Genomic DNA, 13,627 nt, shown 5'->3' with positions numbered 1-13,627 from the left:
CTTAATAATGGATTTGTTTCTTACAAACACACAGATTTTAACTTCACAAGACATTAATTAATGGATTGGAGTTGTGTGGATTACTTGTGGATTATTGTGATGTTTTTATCAACTGTTTTGGAACCTCATTCTGACGGCACCCATTCACTGCAGAGTATCCATTGGTGAGCAAGTGATGTAATGCTAAATTTCTCCAAATCTGTTTTGAAGATTAAACAAACTCATCTACATCTTGTATGGTCTGAGGGTGAGTAAATATATAACTCTGACGGCACCCATTCACTGCAGAGGATCCATAGGTGAGAAACTGATGTAATGTTAAATTTCTCCAAATCTGTTTTGAAGATTAAACAAGCTCATCTACATCTTGTATGGTCTGAGGGTGAGTAAATATATAACTCTGACGGCACCCATTCACTGCAGAGGATCCATAGGTGAGCAACTGATGTAATGCTAAATTTCTCCAAATCTGTTTTGAAGAATAAACAAACTCATCTACATCTTGTATGGTCTGAGGGTGAGTAAATATATAACTCTGACGGCACCCATTCACTGCAGAGGATCCATAGGTGAGAAACTGATGTAATGTTAAATTTCTCCAAATCTGTTTTGAAGAATAAACAAACTCATCTACATCTTGTATGGTCTGAGGGTGAGTAAATATATAACTCTGACGGCACCCATTCACTGCAGAGGATCCATAGGTGAGCAACTGATGTAATGCTAAATTTCTCAAAATCTGTTTTGAAGAATAAACAAACTCATCTACATCTTGTATGGTCTGAGAGTGAGTAAATATATAACTCTGACGGCACCCATTCACTGCAGAGGATCCATAGGTGAGCAACTGATGTAATGCTAAATTTCTCCAAATCTGTTTTGAAGAATAAACAAACTCATCTACATCTTGTATGGTCTGAGGGTGAGTAAATGTATATAACTCTGACGGCACCCATTCACTGCAGAGGATCCATTGGTGAGCAAGTGATGTAATGCTACATTTCTCCAAATCTGTTTTGAAGAATAAACAAACTCATCTACATCTTGTATGGTCTGAGGGTGAGTAAATGTATATAACTCTGACAGCACCCATTCACTGCAGAGGATCCATTGATGAGCAAGTGATGTAATGCTACATTTCTCCAAATCTGTTTTGAAGAATAAACAAACTCATCTACATCTTGTATGGTCTGAGGGTGAGTAAATATATAACTCTGACGGCACCCATTCACTGCAGAGGATCCATAGGTGAGCGACTGATGTAATGCTAAATTTCTCAAAATCTGTTTTGAAGAATAAACAAACTCATCTACATCTTGTATGGTCTGAGGGTGAGTAAATATATAACTCTGACGGCACCCATTCACTACAGAGGATCCATTGGTGAGCAAGTGATGTAATGTTAAATTTCTCCAAATCTGTTTTGAAGATTAAACAAGCTCATCTACATCTTGTATGGTCTGAGGGTGAGTAAATATACAGTATAACTCTGACGGCACCCATTCACTGCAGAGGATCCATAGGTGAGCAACTGATGTAATGCTAAATTTCTCAAAATCTGTTTTAAAGAATAAACAAACTCATCTACATCTTGTATGGTCTGAGGGCGAGTAAATATATAACTCTGACGGCACCCATTCACTGCAGAGGATCCATAGGTGAGCAACTGATGTAATGCTAAATTTCTCCAAATCTGTTTTGAAGAATAAACAAACTCATCTACATCTTGTATGGTCTGAGGGTGAGTAAATATATAACTCTGACGGCACCCATTCACTACAGAGGATTCATTAGTGAGCAAGTGATGTAATGCTAAATTTCTCCAAATCTGTTTTGAAGAATAAACAAACTCATCTACATCTTGTATGGTCTGAGGGTGAGTAAATGTATGTAACTCTGACGGCACCCATTCACTGCAGAGGATCCATTGGTGAGCAAGTGATGTAATGCTAAATTTCTCCAAATCTGTTTTGAAGAATAAACAAACTCATCTACATCTTGTATGGTCTGAGGGTGAGTAAATATATAACTCTGACGGCACCCACTCACTGCAGAGGATCCATAGGTGAGCGACTGATGTAATGCTAAATTTCTCAAAATCTGTTTTGAAGAATAAACAAACTCATCTACATCTTGTATGGTCTGAGGGTGAGTAAATATATAACTCTGACGGCACCCATTCACTGCAGAGGATCCATAGGTGAGCAACTAATGTAATGCTAAATTTCTCCAAATCTGTTTTGAAGATTAAACAAACTCATCTACATCTTGTATGGTCTGAGGGTGAGTAAATATAACTCTGACAGCACCCATTCACTGCAGAGGATCCATAGGTGAGCAACTGATGTAATGTTAAATTTCTCCAAATCTGTTTTGAAGATTAAACAAGCTCATCTACATCTTGTATGGTCTGAGGGTGAGTAAATATATAACTCTGACGGCACCCATTCACTGCAGAGGATCCATAGGTGAGCAACTGATGTAATGCTAAATTTCTCCAAATCTGTTTTGAAGAATAAACAAACTCATCTACATCTTGTATGGTCTGAGGGTGAGTAAATATATAACTCTGACGGCACCCATTCACTACAGAGGATTCATTAGTGAGCAAGTGATGTAATGCTAAATTTCGAATATGTTCCAATTTTTGGGTGAACTATTAATTTAAAATAATAAAAAAAAACTCAATGATAAATGAACTAAAATTATAAAAAGCACTTAAAAAATATCATAAAAAGAACTACTAAAATTAAAATAATTTAATTGTAATATTATAATTTTAGTAAAAACAATAGGAAAACACCTCTCAACAGTGGTTGAACTTCAATAAGAGCCAAAAAATGTGATTAACTGAAGTAATAATTTGTCAAAACCATCAAAATGGGTAGATGAAATGAAGAACACCCTAGCAGGTACCTCTCCGGATAATTCCCACAGCATACAATGTACAGAGCATACAGCAGATTGCCAAAGCTTGGAGGGGGTCTATCATTCATAATTCTGGAAACAAGCAGTCAAAACTTTTCCCTCCATCTGTACAATAATCTCATTCCAAAACAGAGTGTTTTGCGTCATTCTTGTGTCATTCCCAGTCTTCTCACATACACAGGCTTCCGTTCGGCCCATTATTCCTCTAATAGCCCACGCTAAGAGGCCCCCGGTGTAGGAGAAATTGGGCTTGGACAATATGCGCTCACACGATGCCAGGTGTCCTGGGACACATGTGGGTTTGGGACGCTGCCCTTTAATAGGTAATGACAAGGGAAGTCACATCGTGATAGGAAACGACAAAGAAAGTTGTAATTGAGCGACGTGCGTCATCAGACATCTGTCAATGCTAGCCGTGAAATAACGATGTTGACCAAGAGTTTGAATGTCTTTAAACGCGCACTAGGGATAAAGTGGGGGAATTTTATGCAAAAGGGAATTCAAATCAGGGATTTTTCTTAAAATTAGAAACAAAATGATAAGTAAATATTATGCAATTTTAAACATACACTGTATAACACTACTAGTCCAAAGTTTTTGAACAGTACGATTTTAATGTTTTTTTAAAGAAGTCTCTTCTGTTTACCAAGCCTGCATTTATTTAATCCAAAGCGCAGCAAAAACAGTAAAATGTTAAAATATTTTTACTATTTAATATAACTGTTTTCTATGTGATTATATTTTAAAATGTAATTTATTCCTGTGATCAAAGCTACATTTTCAGCATCATTACTCTAGTCTTCAGTGTCACATGATCTTTCAGAAATCATTCTAACATGCTGATTTGCTGTTCAAAAACATTTATTATTATTATTATTATTATTATTATTATTATTATTATCAATATTTAAAACAGTTGAGTACATTTTTTCAGGAATCTTTGATGAATAGAAAGATCCAAAGATCAGTATTTATCTGAAATAAAAAGCTTTTGTAACATTATACACTATACCATTCAAAAGCTTGAAGTCAGTATAAGAAATTATAGAAATTAATGTTTATTTAGCAAAGATGCTTTAAATTTATCAAAAGTGATGATAAATACATTTATAATGTTAAAAAAATATATTTCAGATGAAAGCTGTTCTTCTAAACTTTCTCTTCAAAGAAACCTGAAAAAAATTCTACTCAGCTGTTTTCAACATCATCATCATCATCATAATAATAATAATAATAATAATAATAATAAGATAATGTTTAAGCAGCAAATGAGAATATTAGAATGATTTCTGAAGGATCATGTGACTGGAGTAATGATGCTAAAAATTCAACTTTGAAATCACAGAAATAAATTAAATTTTAGAATATATTCAAATAGAAAACTGTTCTTTTAAGTAGTAAAAATATTTTAACATTTTACTGTTTTTCTGCTGTACTTTGGATCAATTAAATGCAGGTTTGGTGAGCAGAAGAGTCTTCTTTAAAAAAAAAAAAAACTTTTGACTGGTAGTGTAAATGAAATTAATTTGCAGTCAACATATAGAACCCATTTTAATTCTATTAGGCAACATGTTTCTGATGATACAATATATTAAATCAGCAAAAACAAATTATTTTTAATCAAATATTTAAAAAAAAAAACAAAATCAAAATATTTTGCTTAAAACAAAAAAGTGATGAATATGAATGTCAAAATAGACCCAAGTGGAGAAAACTAAATTAAAATGTATTAGAAAGATTATTAACTTTTTTCTGTGGAAAAATCTGTACTGATGAATTGCGCACAATTAAAACAGTAACATGTATTATAAAAAAAATTTGAATCTGAATTTTGAATTTTGAATTCAAGTTGACTTAAAGTAACTAATATATAAAAAAGATATTTAGATATATTTTAATTTTATAAAATGAAATAAATTATAATATGTTGTTAAATTATCTTATCTTCAGTACATTCATCTCAAAGCTAAATAAATAAGCTTTCCATTGGTTTGTTAGGATAGGAAAACATTTGGCCCGAGATAAAACTATTTGAAAATCTGGAGTCTGAGGGTGCCAAAAAATCTAAATATTGAGAAAATCGCCTTTAAAGTTGTCCAAATGAAGTTCTTAGCAATGCATATTACTAATCAAAAATTAATTGATATATTTACAGCAGTAAATAAAAATACGATAAATTTGACCTATATAATGTATTGTATTGTTGACTATTGCTACAAATATACCTGTGCTACTTAAGACTGGTTTTGTGGTCCAGGGTTACTAATATGTTATTAAAGTATTTTTTTATTCTATAATATTTGGTTATAAAGCATAACACACACACACACAAACACACAAACATTATTTACTAATTATTCATTAATTTTAATCATTACTGTATCATCTGTTCATCTGTTTATATGACAATAATGTCACCAGATTGCTTTACTCTTCTGCCTGGATATTTGAGAAATGTTGCATGTCTTTATTTTCAAGCAACGAAACACGTACGATGCAGTGAGGCTCTTCAGGAGTTATATTCTCATCATCTGTGTTTTTGGTAGGACTGAAACAATATTTTGTCCTGCAAAGAGGTTAATGGCTGTTACTCACTTGCTGAGGGGGTGTCGGAGTGCACCGGTGGTGTCGAAGGGACAAAATTGGGAAAAAAGAAGGAGCGGAGTGAGTGATCTGAGTGGAGGGGAGAGCGTTGGGTCGGCAGGTTTTCACAGCTCCCGGCCACACTGCTGTGGATCTTCAGGTTCAGCGGCTTGTTCTTCTTTTTTGCTCTGCAGAGGAATAAACAAATGAGCCCAAAATAAGACAAGATCACAGTGTTTACAATGACGTATCTGGTTTCAAAACATGCACTTGCACGTCATGCTCCAGAAACAGATTTAGCTTCAAAACCAGCATAGGTGCAAACACGTGCACGCTTACATAAACTCATGTACTCAAAAAAACAACAACAACAGCAACAACTACAAAATAATTGATTGAACATTATAACTAGTCACAGTCATGAATGCAGTGCAGTCTTAAATCATTCCATTAAATCAGTATTTTTGGTGCATTTGTGTCAAAGTAAGAGAAAAATGAAAATAACAGATAAAATTAAATAAAATTAAATAAAATTAAATAAAATTAAATAAAATTAAATAAAATTAAATAAAATAAAATTAAATTAAATTAAATTAAATAAAATTAAATTAAATTAAATTAAATAAACACTGGAATAAAGAATGAAAATAACCAGATAAAGTTAAAATTTATTAAGAGAATATACATTTTTGGAATAATGATGAAGCAAGGTACAAGATGGAATGAAGATGGAAAATGAAGTCAAGCAGTTATTGAAATTTCATTGAACATAATAAACTTTCTTTGGAATAATGTGCACTGATAAAATGTACACAATAAGACAATAAAACAAAAAAGAAAAGAAAGAAAAGCACATGAATGCAGTGCAGTCTTAAATCAGTTCGTTAAATCAGTATTTTTGGTGGATTTGTGTCAAAGTAAAATTGCCTCTTCATTATCAAAAAATAAAATTAAACAAATAAAAAAATTAAAAATAAATAAAAAATCTGGAATGGAGCAAGGTGGAGAAAATGAAAGTAACAGATAAAACTTTGTTTCTTTGGAATAATGAGCACTGGTGTAAAATAAAATAAAATAAAATAAAATAATTGTCATGATGCATTTTTGAATGAAAACTATTCATGTGTGGGGGGGTAAATAAAAAAAAATAAAAATAAAAATAAAAAATAATCACAATGGATTTTTAAATGAGAACTATAAATGTTGGGGGACATTTTGGAGGGAAAATAAAATAATTGTCATGATGTATTTTTAAATGGTAAAATAAATTAAATAATTATCATGATGTATTTTTTAATTATAAAATAAAATAATTGTCATGATGTATTTTTGAATGAAAACTATAAATGCTAGGGGACATTTTGGGGGGGGTAAAAAAATAAATAAAATAAAATAAAATAAAATAAAATAAAATAAAATAAAATAAAATAAAATAAAATAATAAAATAAAATAAAATAAAATAAAATAAAATAAAATAAAATAAAATAAAATAAAATAAAATAAAATAAAATAAAATAAAATAAAATAAAATAAAAATTCCAGAATGGAGCAAGGTAAAGAAAATGAAATTAAGCAGATAAAATTTGTTTTTTCTTTGGAATAATGTGCACTGATGAAATGTAAAAGATTAAATAAAATAAAATTTTATTAAATAATACTGGAATGGAGCAAGGTGGAGAAAATGAAAATAACCAGATAAAGTTATTTAATGAAAGAATATAAACTTTTTATCTGTGGAATAATGTACACTGATAAAAAAAAATAAAATAAAATAAAATAAAATAAAATAAACACTGGAATAAAGAATGAAAATAACCAGATAAAGTTGAAATTTATTGAAAGAATATAAACTTTTGGAATAATGTACACTGGTAAAATGTATAAAATAAAACATAGTAAAATAAAATGATGGAGCAAGGTATAAGGTGGAGGAAATGAAATCAAGCAGTTACTGAAATTTCATTGAAGATAATAAACTTTCTTTCTTTGGAATAATGTGCAAGAAAAGAAAAGAAAAGAAAAGAAAAGAAAAGAAAAGAAAAGAAAAGAAAAGAAAAGAAAAGAAAAGAAAAGAAAAGAAAAGAAAAGAAAAGAAAAGAAAAGAAATTAAATGAAACTGGAATGGAGCAAGGCGGAGAAAAAGAAATTAAGCAGGTAAAGTTATTAAAAGTTCATTAAAGATTATAAACTTTTTTTTCTTTGGAATAATGTTGACTGATGAAATGTACTCAATAATAAAATCAAATGAAATAAATAATTAGCAAATAAAGCAGTGTTTCAGAATTACTTCATGGGTTATATTGCAGTCTGTGTCAGAATATCTCACAAAAAAGTATTGGCATTTTAATATAGATTATATTAATGTAACCCAAAATATGATTTTTGTCATAATACTGTAGCCCTAAATTCATAACTAGTCATTTCATGCTACAGTTTTGAGTACTTCTCACATATCAGTAGGACACACAGAATCTCACACTGTTAATCGATGTTGCTTGCAGCATCTATGAGAAAGCGCTTATTTAGACACATGTTTGCTTGTGAACTCAGAAAAGCTGTTCTCCAACTGAGTCACACAATGAGAGATTTCTGGCTTCACACAATGAATAAACAGACCACAGGTTATCATGAGGGCACAGTCAGCAATTAAAAAACACATTATAGCATTCAAATCCAATTAGATCCATTTATTTTCTGTGTGGGTGCATGTTTGCAAGGGCAGATGTCTTGCTGTTCAGAATATCCTTCTTTCTTCTCTAAGAAAATGTCATCATGTCACCTTTCTCTTAACTTCGTTAAGTCTATCTTGTTTAATAATCAATGTTATAATGAAACAGACTTGGAAGCAACTGCTTTAGATATTTCGCCTCAAGTCATTATTGCTCTAAGCGACTCTCAGACTTCAAACTGAGAAAATGAACTGTCAGATCCAGATGCGGCTGATAAATTTGCATTCGCATGTTCAAGTGCCACACATAACTAAAAGTCTTTACAGCTTGTTTTACCTGTTTATAAGCATTTCTGAGTTTATTTTTCAAAAAATGTCAACATTCCTCCAGCATTCACTATCACTCAACAGTTTATAAATGCATTAAAAACATTTCTCAAACTCATCCCGTTCTACCATAGGGCTAACCCAAGTGCACAAAGGGGCTGTGCAATTTCACTCACGCAAAACATGAATTTAGCCAAATGTTCTCACTAAATGCATTTTGAATAAAAAGAAAGACAAAGTGATCAACAGTTTAGTCCACAGACACTGCTGTTGTACTGCAGGGATTGAGAATTGCACAAAAACAACTGTTTAAGAAAAACTATATCCAAGACTTAAAAAGACAGTTCATTCAAAAATTCTGTAATCATTTATTCACACACAAGTTGTTCCAAATCTGAATGTTTTTTTCCAGCTGTTTTTTTCAGCTGTTGAACAGAAAATCATATTTTGAAGAATGTAGGTAACAAAACTGTTGAGGGTAGCCATTGACTTCTATAGCATGGGAAAAGAATACTATGGAAGTCAATGGCTACCGTCAACAGTTTGTTTACCAACATTCTTCAAATGATCTTATTTTGGGTTTCACACAAGAAAGAAACGTGTGATGTTGTGATGTAGGTATTGAGAAATGCAAAATAAACTAAAAAGGCATCCAGCATTGTGAATGCGCTCAATACTGTTGAACGTTGTGGTGGATTAGAAGTAAATAATGATATAAATACTGTTCAGTTTCTTGCACAGACCGATAGATTTGTGTCTTAACATCTCAAAATATAGTCAGAAGCTGCAGGGTTTCATTTGGTTTTGTCTGTGTATGTTTTTTTTTTACTCAAAGATTTGATGCCCATTGATTGTCATTATATGACTGACAGACTGCAACGGTTTGAGTTAAAAATCTTTGTTTGTGTTCAACTGAAGAAACAAAGTCACCTACATCTTGCATGCCCTGGGGGTGAGCAGATAAACATCAAATTTTCATTTTTGGGTCTTTAACACTGACTGAGAAATGCAAACACAAAGTAAAACAAACAAAAAATCTGTATCCAAGATTTAAAGGAACAGTTCATTCAAAAAGTCTTTCATCATTTAATAATCCTCAAGTTGTTCCAAATCTATATTTCTTTTTTCAGCTGTCAAACACAGAAGACGATACAGTATTTTGAAGAACGTAGGTAACCATGTAGGTATGGAAAAAAAAATACTATGGAAGTCAATGGCTACTGTCAACTGTTTGGTTAAGGAAAGGAGAAAAGGAAAGGATGTGATGTGTGGCCAAGTATGGTGACCCTCTGAATTTGCTCTGCATTTACAGTGTCTTGCAAAAGTATTCATACCCCTTCATTTTTTCACATTTCGTTTTGTTGCAGCATTATGTTAAACTGCTTTAAATTAGTCCCCACATCAATTTACACTCCATACACCATAATAATGATAATTTGCAAATTTTACAAGTTTATTAAAAATAAAACAGAAATAAGTACACAAGGTATTCATACCCTTAACTCAGTACATAGTTGAAGCACCTTTACAGCCTCAAGTCTTTTTGGGTATGATGTGACAAGCTTTGCACATCTGCATTTGGCAATTATCTGCCATTCTTTGCCTCACCTTTTCACCTCTCAAGCTCTGTCAGCTTGGATGGGGGCTGGCAGACATTGTCTAGAGTCCTAGTTGTTCCAATCGTCTTCCATTATGGATAATGGAGGCTAAATGCTTCTGTGAACCTTCAAAGCAGCAGATTTTTTTCTGAACTCTTCCCTAGATCATTGCCTTAATGCAAGTCTGTCACTGAGCTCTACAGGCAGCTATCTTGACCACAGGACTTGGTTTTTGCTCTGATATGCATTTTCAGCTGTTAGATCTTTTCTAAGCCTTTTTAAATCATACTCATTCAAATGAATTTGCCACAGTTTAACTCCACTTGAAGTGTAGTAACATCTAGAAGCAATATGAAATTTTGAGTGTCCCAGAAATGAATACTTATGCAACGGGATCTTTTCATTTTTTTTTTATTGTAGATGTAGATTTATGTGGGGAAAAAAAGTAATTTAAACCAGTTTAACATAATGCTGCAACAAAACAAAATGTGAAAAAAATGAATACTTTTGCAAGGCACTGTACAACCCATAAAAGTGCACACACACAGTAGTGAACACACACTGCCACTTACCAACATTCTTCAAAATATCTTCTATTTTGTTTAACACATGAAAGAAACTCATGATGCTGTGCTGTAGGTAATGAGAAATGCAAAAACATAAAATCTGTATTAAAAGTACAGTTTGTTTAAAAATTTTGTCATCATTTAATCACCCTCAAGTTGTTTCAAACCTGTATGATTTTATTTTTCAGCTGTTGAACACAGAAAAAAGATATTTTAAAGGGATCATCGGATGATTTTTCAAAAGATGATATGATTCTTTAGGGTCCTACTGAAAGTCTATAGGAACTTTGGATAACAAATTTTGGCTCTGCAACTTCAGCGGCTCAGATGTTGGGAGTAAATGACGACTGCTATGTTCATTATTACATCCAACAACAGAACACCTCAATCGCTCAATCTGAGACATTCTTGAATGAAGGTCTTACGAAATGAGGGTGAGTAATTAATGACAGCATTTAGATTTTCGGGTGAACTAACCCTTTAACTGTAACTGTTAAACTAAAGAATAAATCTCTTGTATAACATTTTTTAAATCTTTTTTTCCACAAATCATCTTGCGGGCCAGATTGGACTCCCTCAAAAGTCATATTTTCTTTTGTAACTAGACAGCAAGACAGTTTTCACCATATGAAAGAGCTTGAGTTGAATCAAAAGAAAAGTATGAACATCAAAACATCCCTAATTGGCAATTTTCAGTGGTCGGATCATTTATTGAACCTACTTCTGAATGTAATAACTGAACAAAACTGTATTTGATTTTACCCTGTGTAAATGTGTCTTTTGGTAAAATAATTGATATTTATGAAGCTTTGAAATTAGAGGGAGAGATAAACATGTCAAACAGCAAATTAAAAGGAAAACACTTACATGATGCAAATCATTAACAGGAAGATTCTTATGATTTTACGGCAAAAAAGGAACAATGAAAATTGTTCAGCAATGCTTAGATATTTTTGGTGCATTGGAAGCATGTGAGCCGTGTATACCGCAGATGACAACAATGTGCAAGAGTGTGTGGATTTGACAAATACTGACAGTGTGTGCGAGAGAAGCTTTCTTATTGTGCAGGAATAAGCAGAACGCTGAGGTGTGTGAATGTAAAGGCGAAGGAAAAAGGAAGTCAGAGAACAGGAAACAAACAAACACAAATAAAGATGGATCAACAGGGTGACAGGCAAAGCAACTGACTGGCAGCAAACTACTGATGACAGATTCTCATTCTTTCTTTTATGCTTTTTGCTTCACTTTGTGGTCTCTCTCTTTTTCTTTGCTTTGTTTGCTTCTTGCTTTTTTATTGTGTTGTCTTGAAGTTTAAGGTTGAGTGTAAACTGAAAAAATAATCTGATATTTGCATCAAAATAGTACACAGTGTGAGGTTTGATGTTAAACCAAAACCAAAATATGTAGAAAAATAATAATAGGGCTGTTAACTGATTAAAACTGGTAATTAAAATCGCACATGACATTTGCAAGTCATGATGGATTTTTAAATGAGAACTATAAATGTTGGGGGACATTTTCGGGGGAAAATAAAATAATTGTCATGATGCATTTTTGAATGATAAAATAAAATAATTGTCATGATGTATTTTTGAATAAAAACTATAAAAAATAAAATAAAATAAATTATTGTCATGATGTATTTTTTTTTATTAAAACTATACATGTAGGGGGGTAAATAAAATAAACAATAAAATAAAAAAAGTCATTTTTGAATGATAATAAAATAATTGCCATGATGTATTTTTGAACAAAAACTATAAAAGCTGGGGGACATTTTTTGGGGGGGGGGGGACAAAATAAAATAATTGTCATGATACATTTTTGAATGACAACTATAAATGTTATGGGAAATTTTGGGGGGATAAAATAAAATAAAATAAAATAAAATAAAATAATTGTCATGGTGCATTTTTAATTAGAATTTTGAGGGAACAACTCATTTATGTGGAAAAACAAAAATTAAATAGATAAATATTTATATTCAACATTCACATTGTGTGTATAGAGAAATTAACCTACCTTTACCTACCTATATATATATATATATATATATATATATATATATATATATATATATATATATATATATATAAATGCAAATTTATATGTGACCCTGGACCACAAAACCAGTCTTAAGTCGCTCGGGTATATTTGTAGCAATAGCCAAAAATACATTGCATGGGTCAAAATTATTGATTTTTCTTTTATGTCAAAAATCATTAGGAAATTAAGTAAAGATCATGTTCCATGAAGATTTTTTGTAAAATTCCTACTGTAAACCTGTCAAAATGTAATTTTTGATTAGTAATATGCATTGCTAACAACTTAATTTGGACAACTTTAAAGGTGATTTTGATTTTTTGCACCCTTAGATTTCAGATTTTCAAATAGATGTATCTCGGCCAAATATTGTCCTATCCTAACAAACCATACATCAATAAAAAGCTTATTTATTGAGCTTTCATATGATGTATATATCTCAGTTTTGTAAAATTTAACCTTATGACTGGTTTTGTGGTCCAGGGTCACATATATGTTAATGTATATGTTAATGCAGACAGATATATATATAATGAACAAAAATGTGAAAGTGAAAATGCATTTCTAAAATATATTAAATTAAAAGATCTATTTTTACGTATAGACACAACATATTCCCAAAAGAGGGTAAATAATGTAACTCCACAGGTTAGTGACTTCGTCAAAGAAAGCAGCCGCAGTGAGCGTGTTGTTTTTGTAGAGCTGTCAAAGGTTTTTGGAAATGATCTGTTTGTTTTGTGCGTGTGTGGCAATGCTGTCACTGATGACAATGATATGTAAGTGTCCAAGCGAGGAAGGCATTAGTGTGTGGATATGACACACACTGACAGCAGATGTTCTTGAAGGTTTGTGTGAGTGAGAGTGAGAGTGTGTGGCGATACTGAAGCTTTTGAAACATGACGCAAGCACGAAA

General features: G+C 31.8%; 1 protein-coding gene across 1 annotated transcript in view; it reads right to left on the bottom strand.

Moving 5' to 3' along the window:
* The window catches only part of ksr2 (kinase suppressor of ras 2), a 133,438-nt gene that overhangs the window by 60,243 nt on the left and 59,568 nt on the right, over nt 1-13,627 (bottom strand). The window contains exon 6 of the mRNA XM_073840110.1: nt 5,524-5,699. Within this exon, the coding sequence (XP_073696211.1) occupies nt 5,524-5,699 (176 nt within the window). The remainder of the gene's footprint in view (nt 1-5,523; nt 5,700-13,627) is intronic.

The sequence above is a fragment of the Garra rufa genome, chromosome 5, assembly GCF_049309525.1.
Source record: "Garra rufa chromosome 5, GarRuf1.0, whole genome shotgun sequence".
NCBI classification, from domain to species: domain Eukaryota; kingdom Metazoa; phylum Chordata; class Actinopteri; order Cypriniformes; family Cyprinidae; genus Garra; species Garra rufa.
Note: the sequence above shows the minus strand (reverse complement) of the source record. Positions and strands in the feature narration are given on the sequence as shown.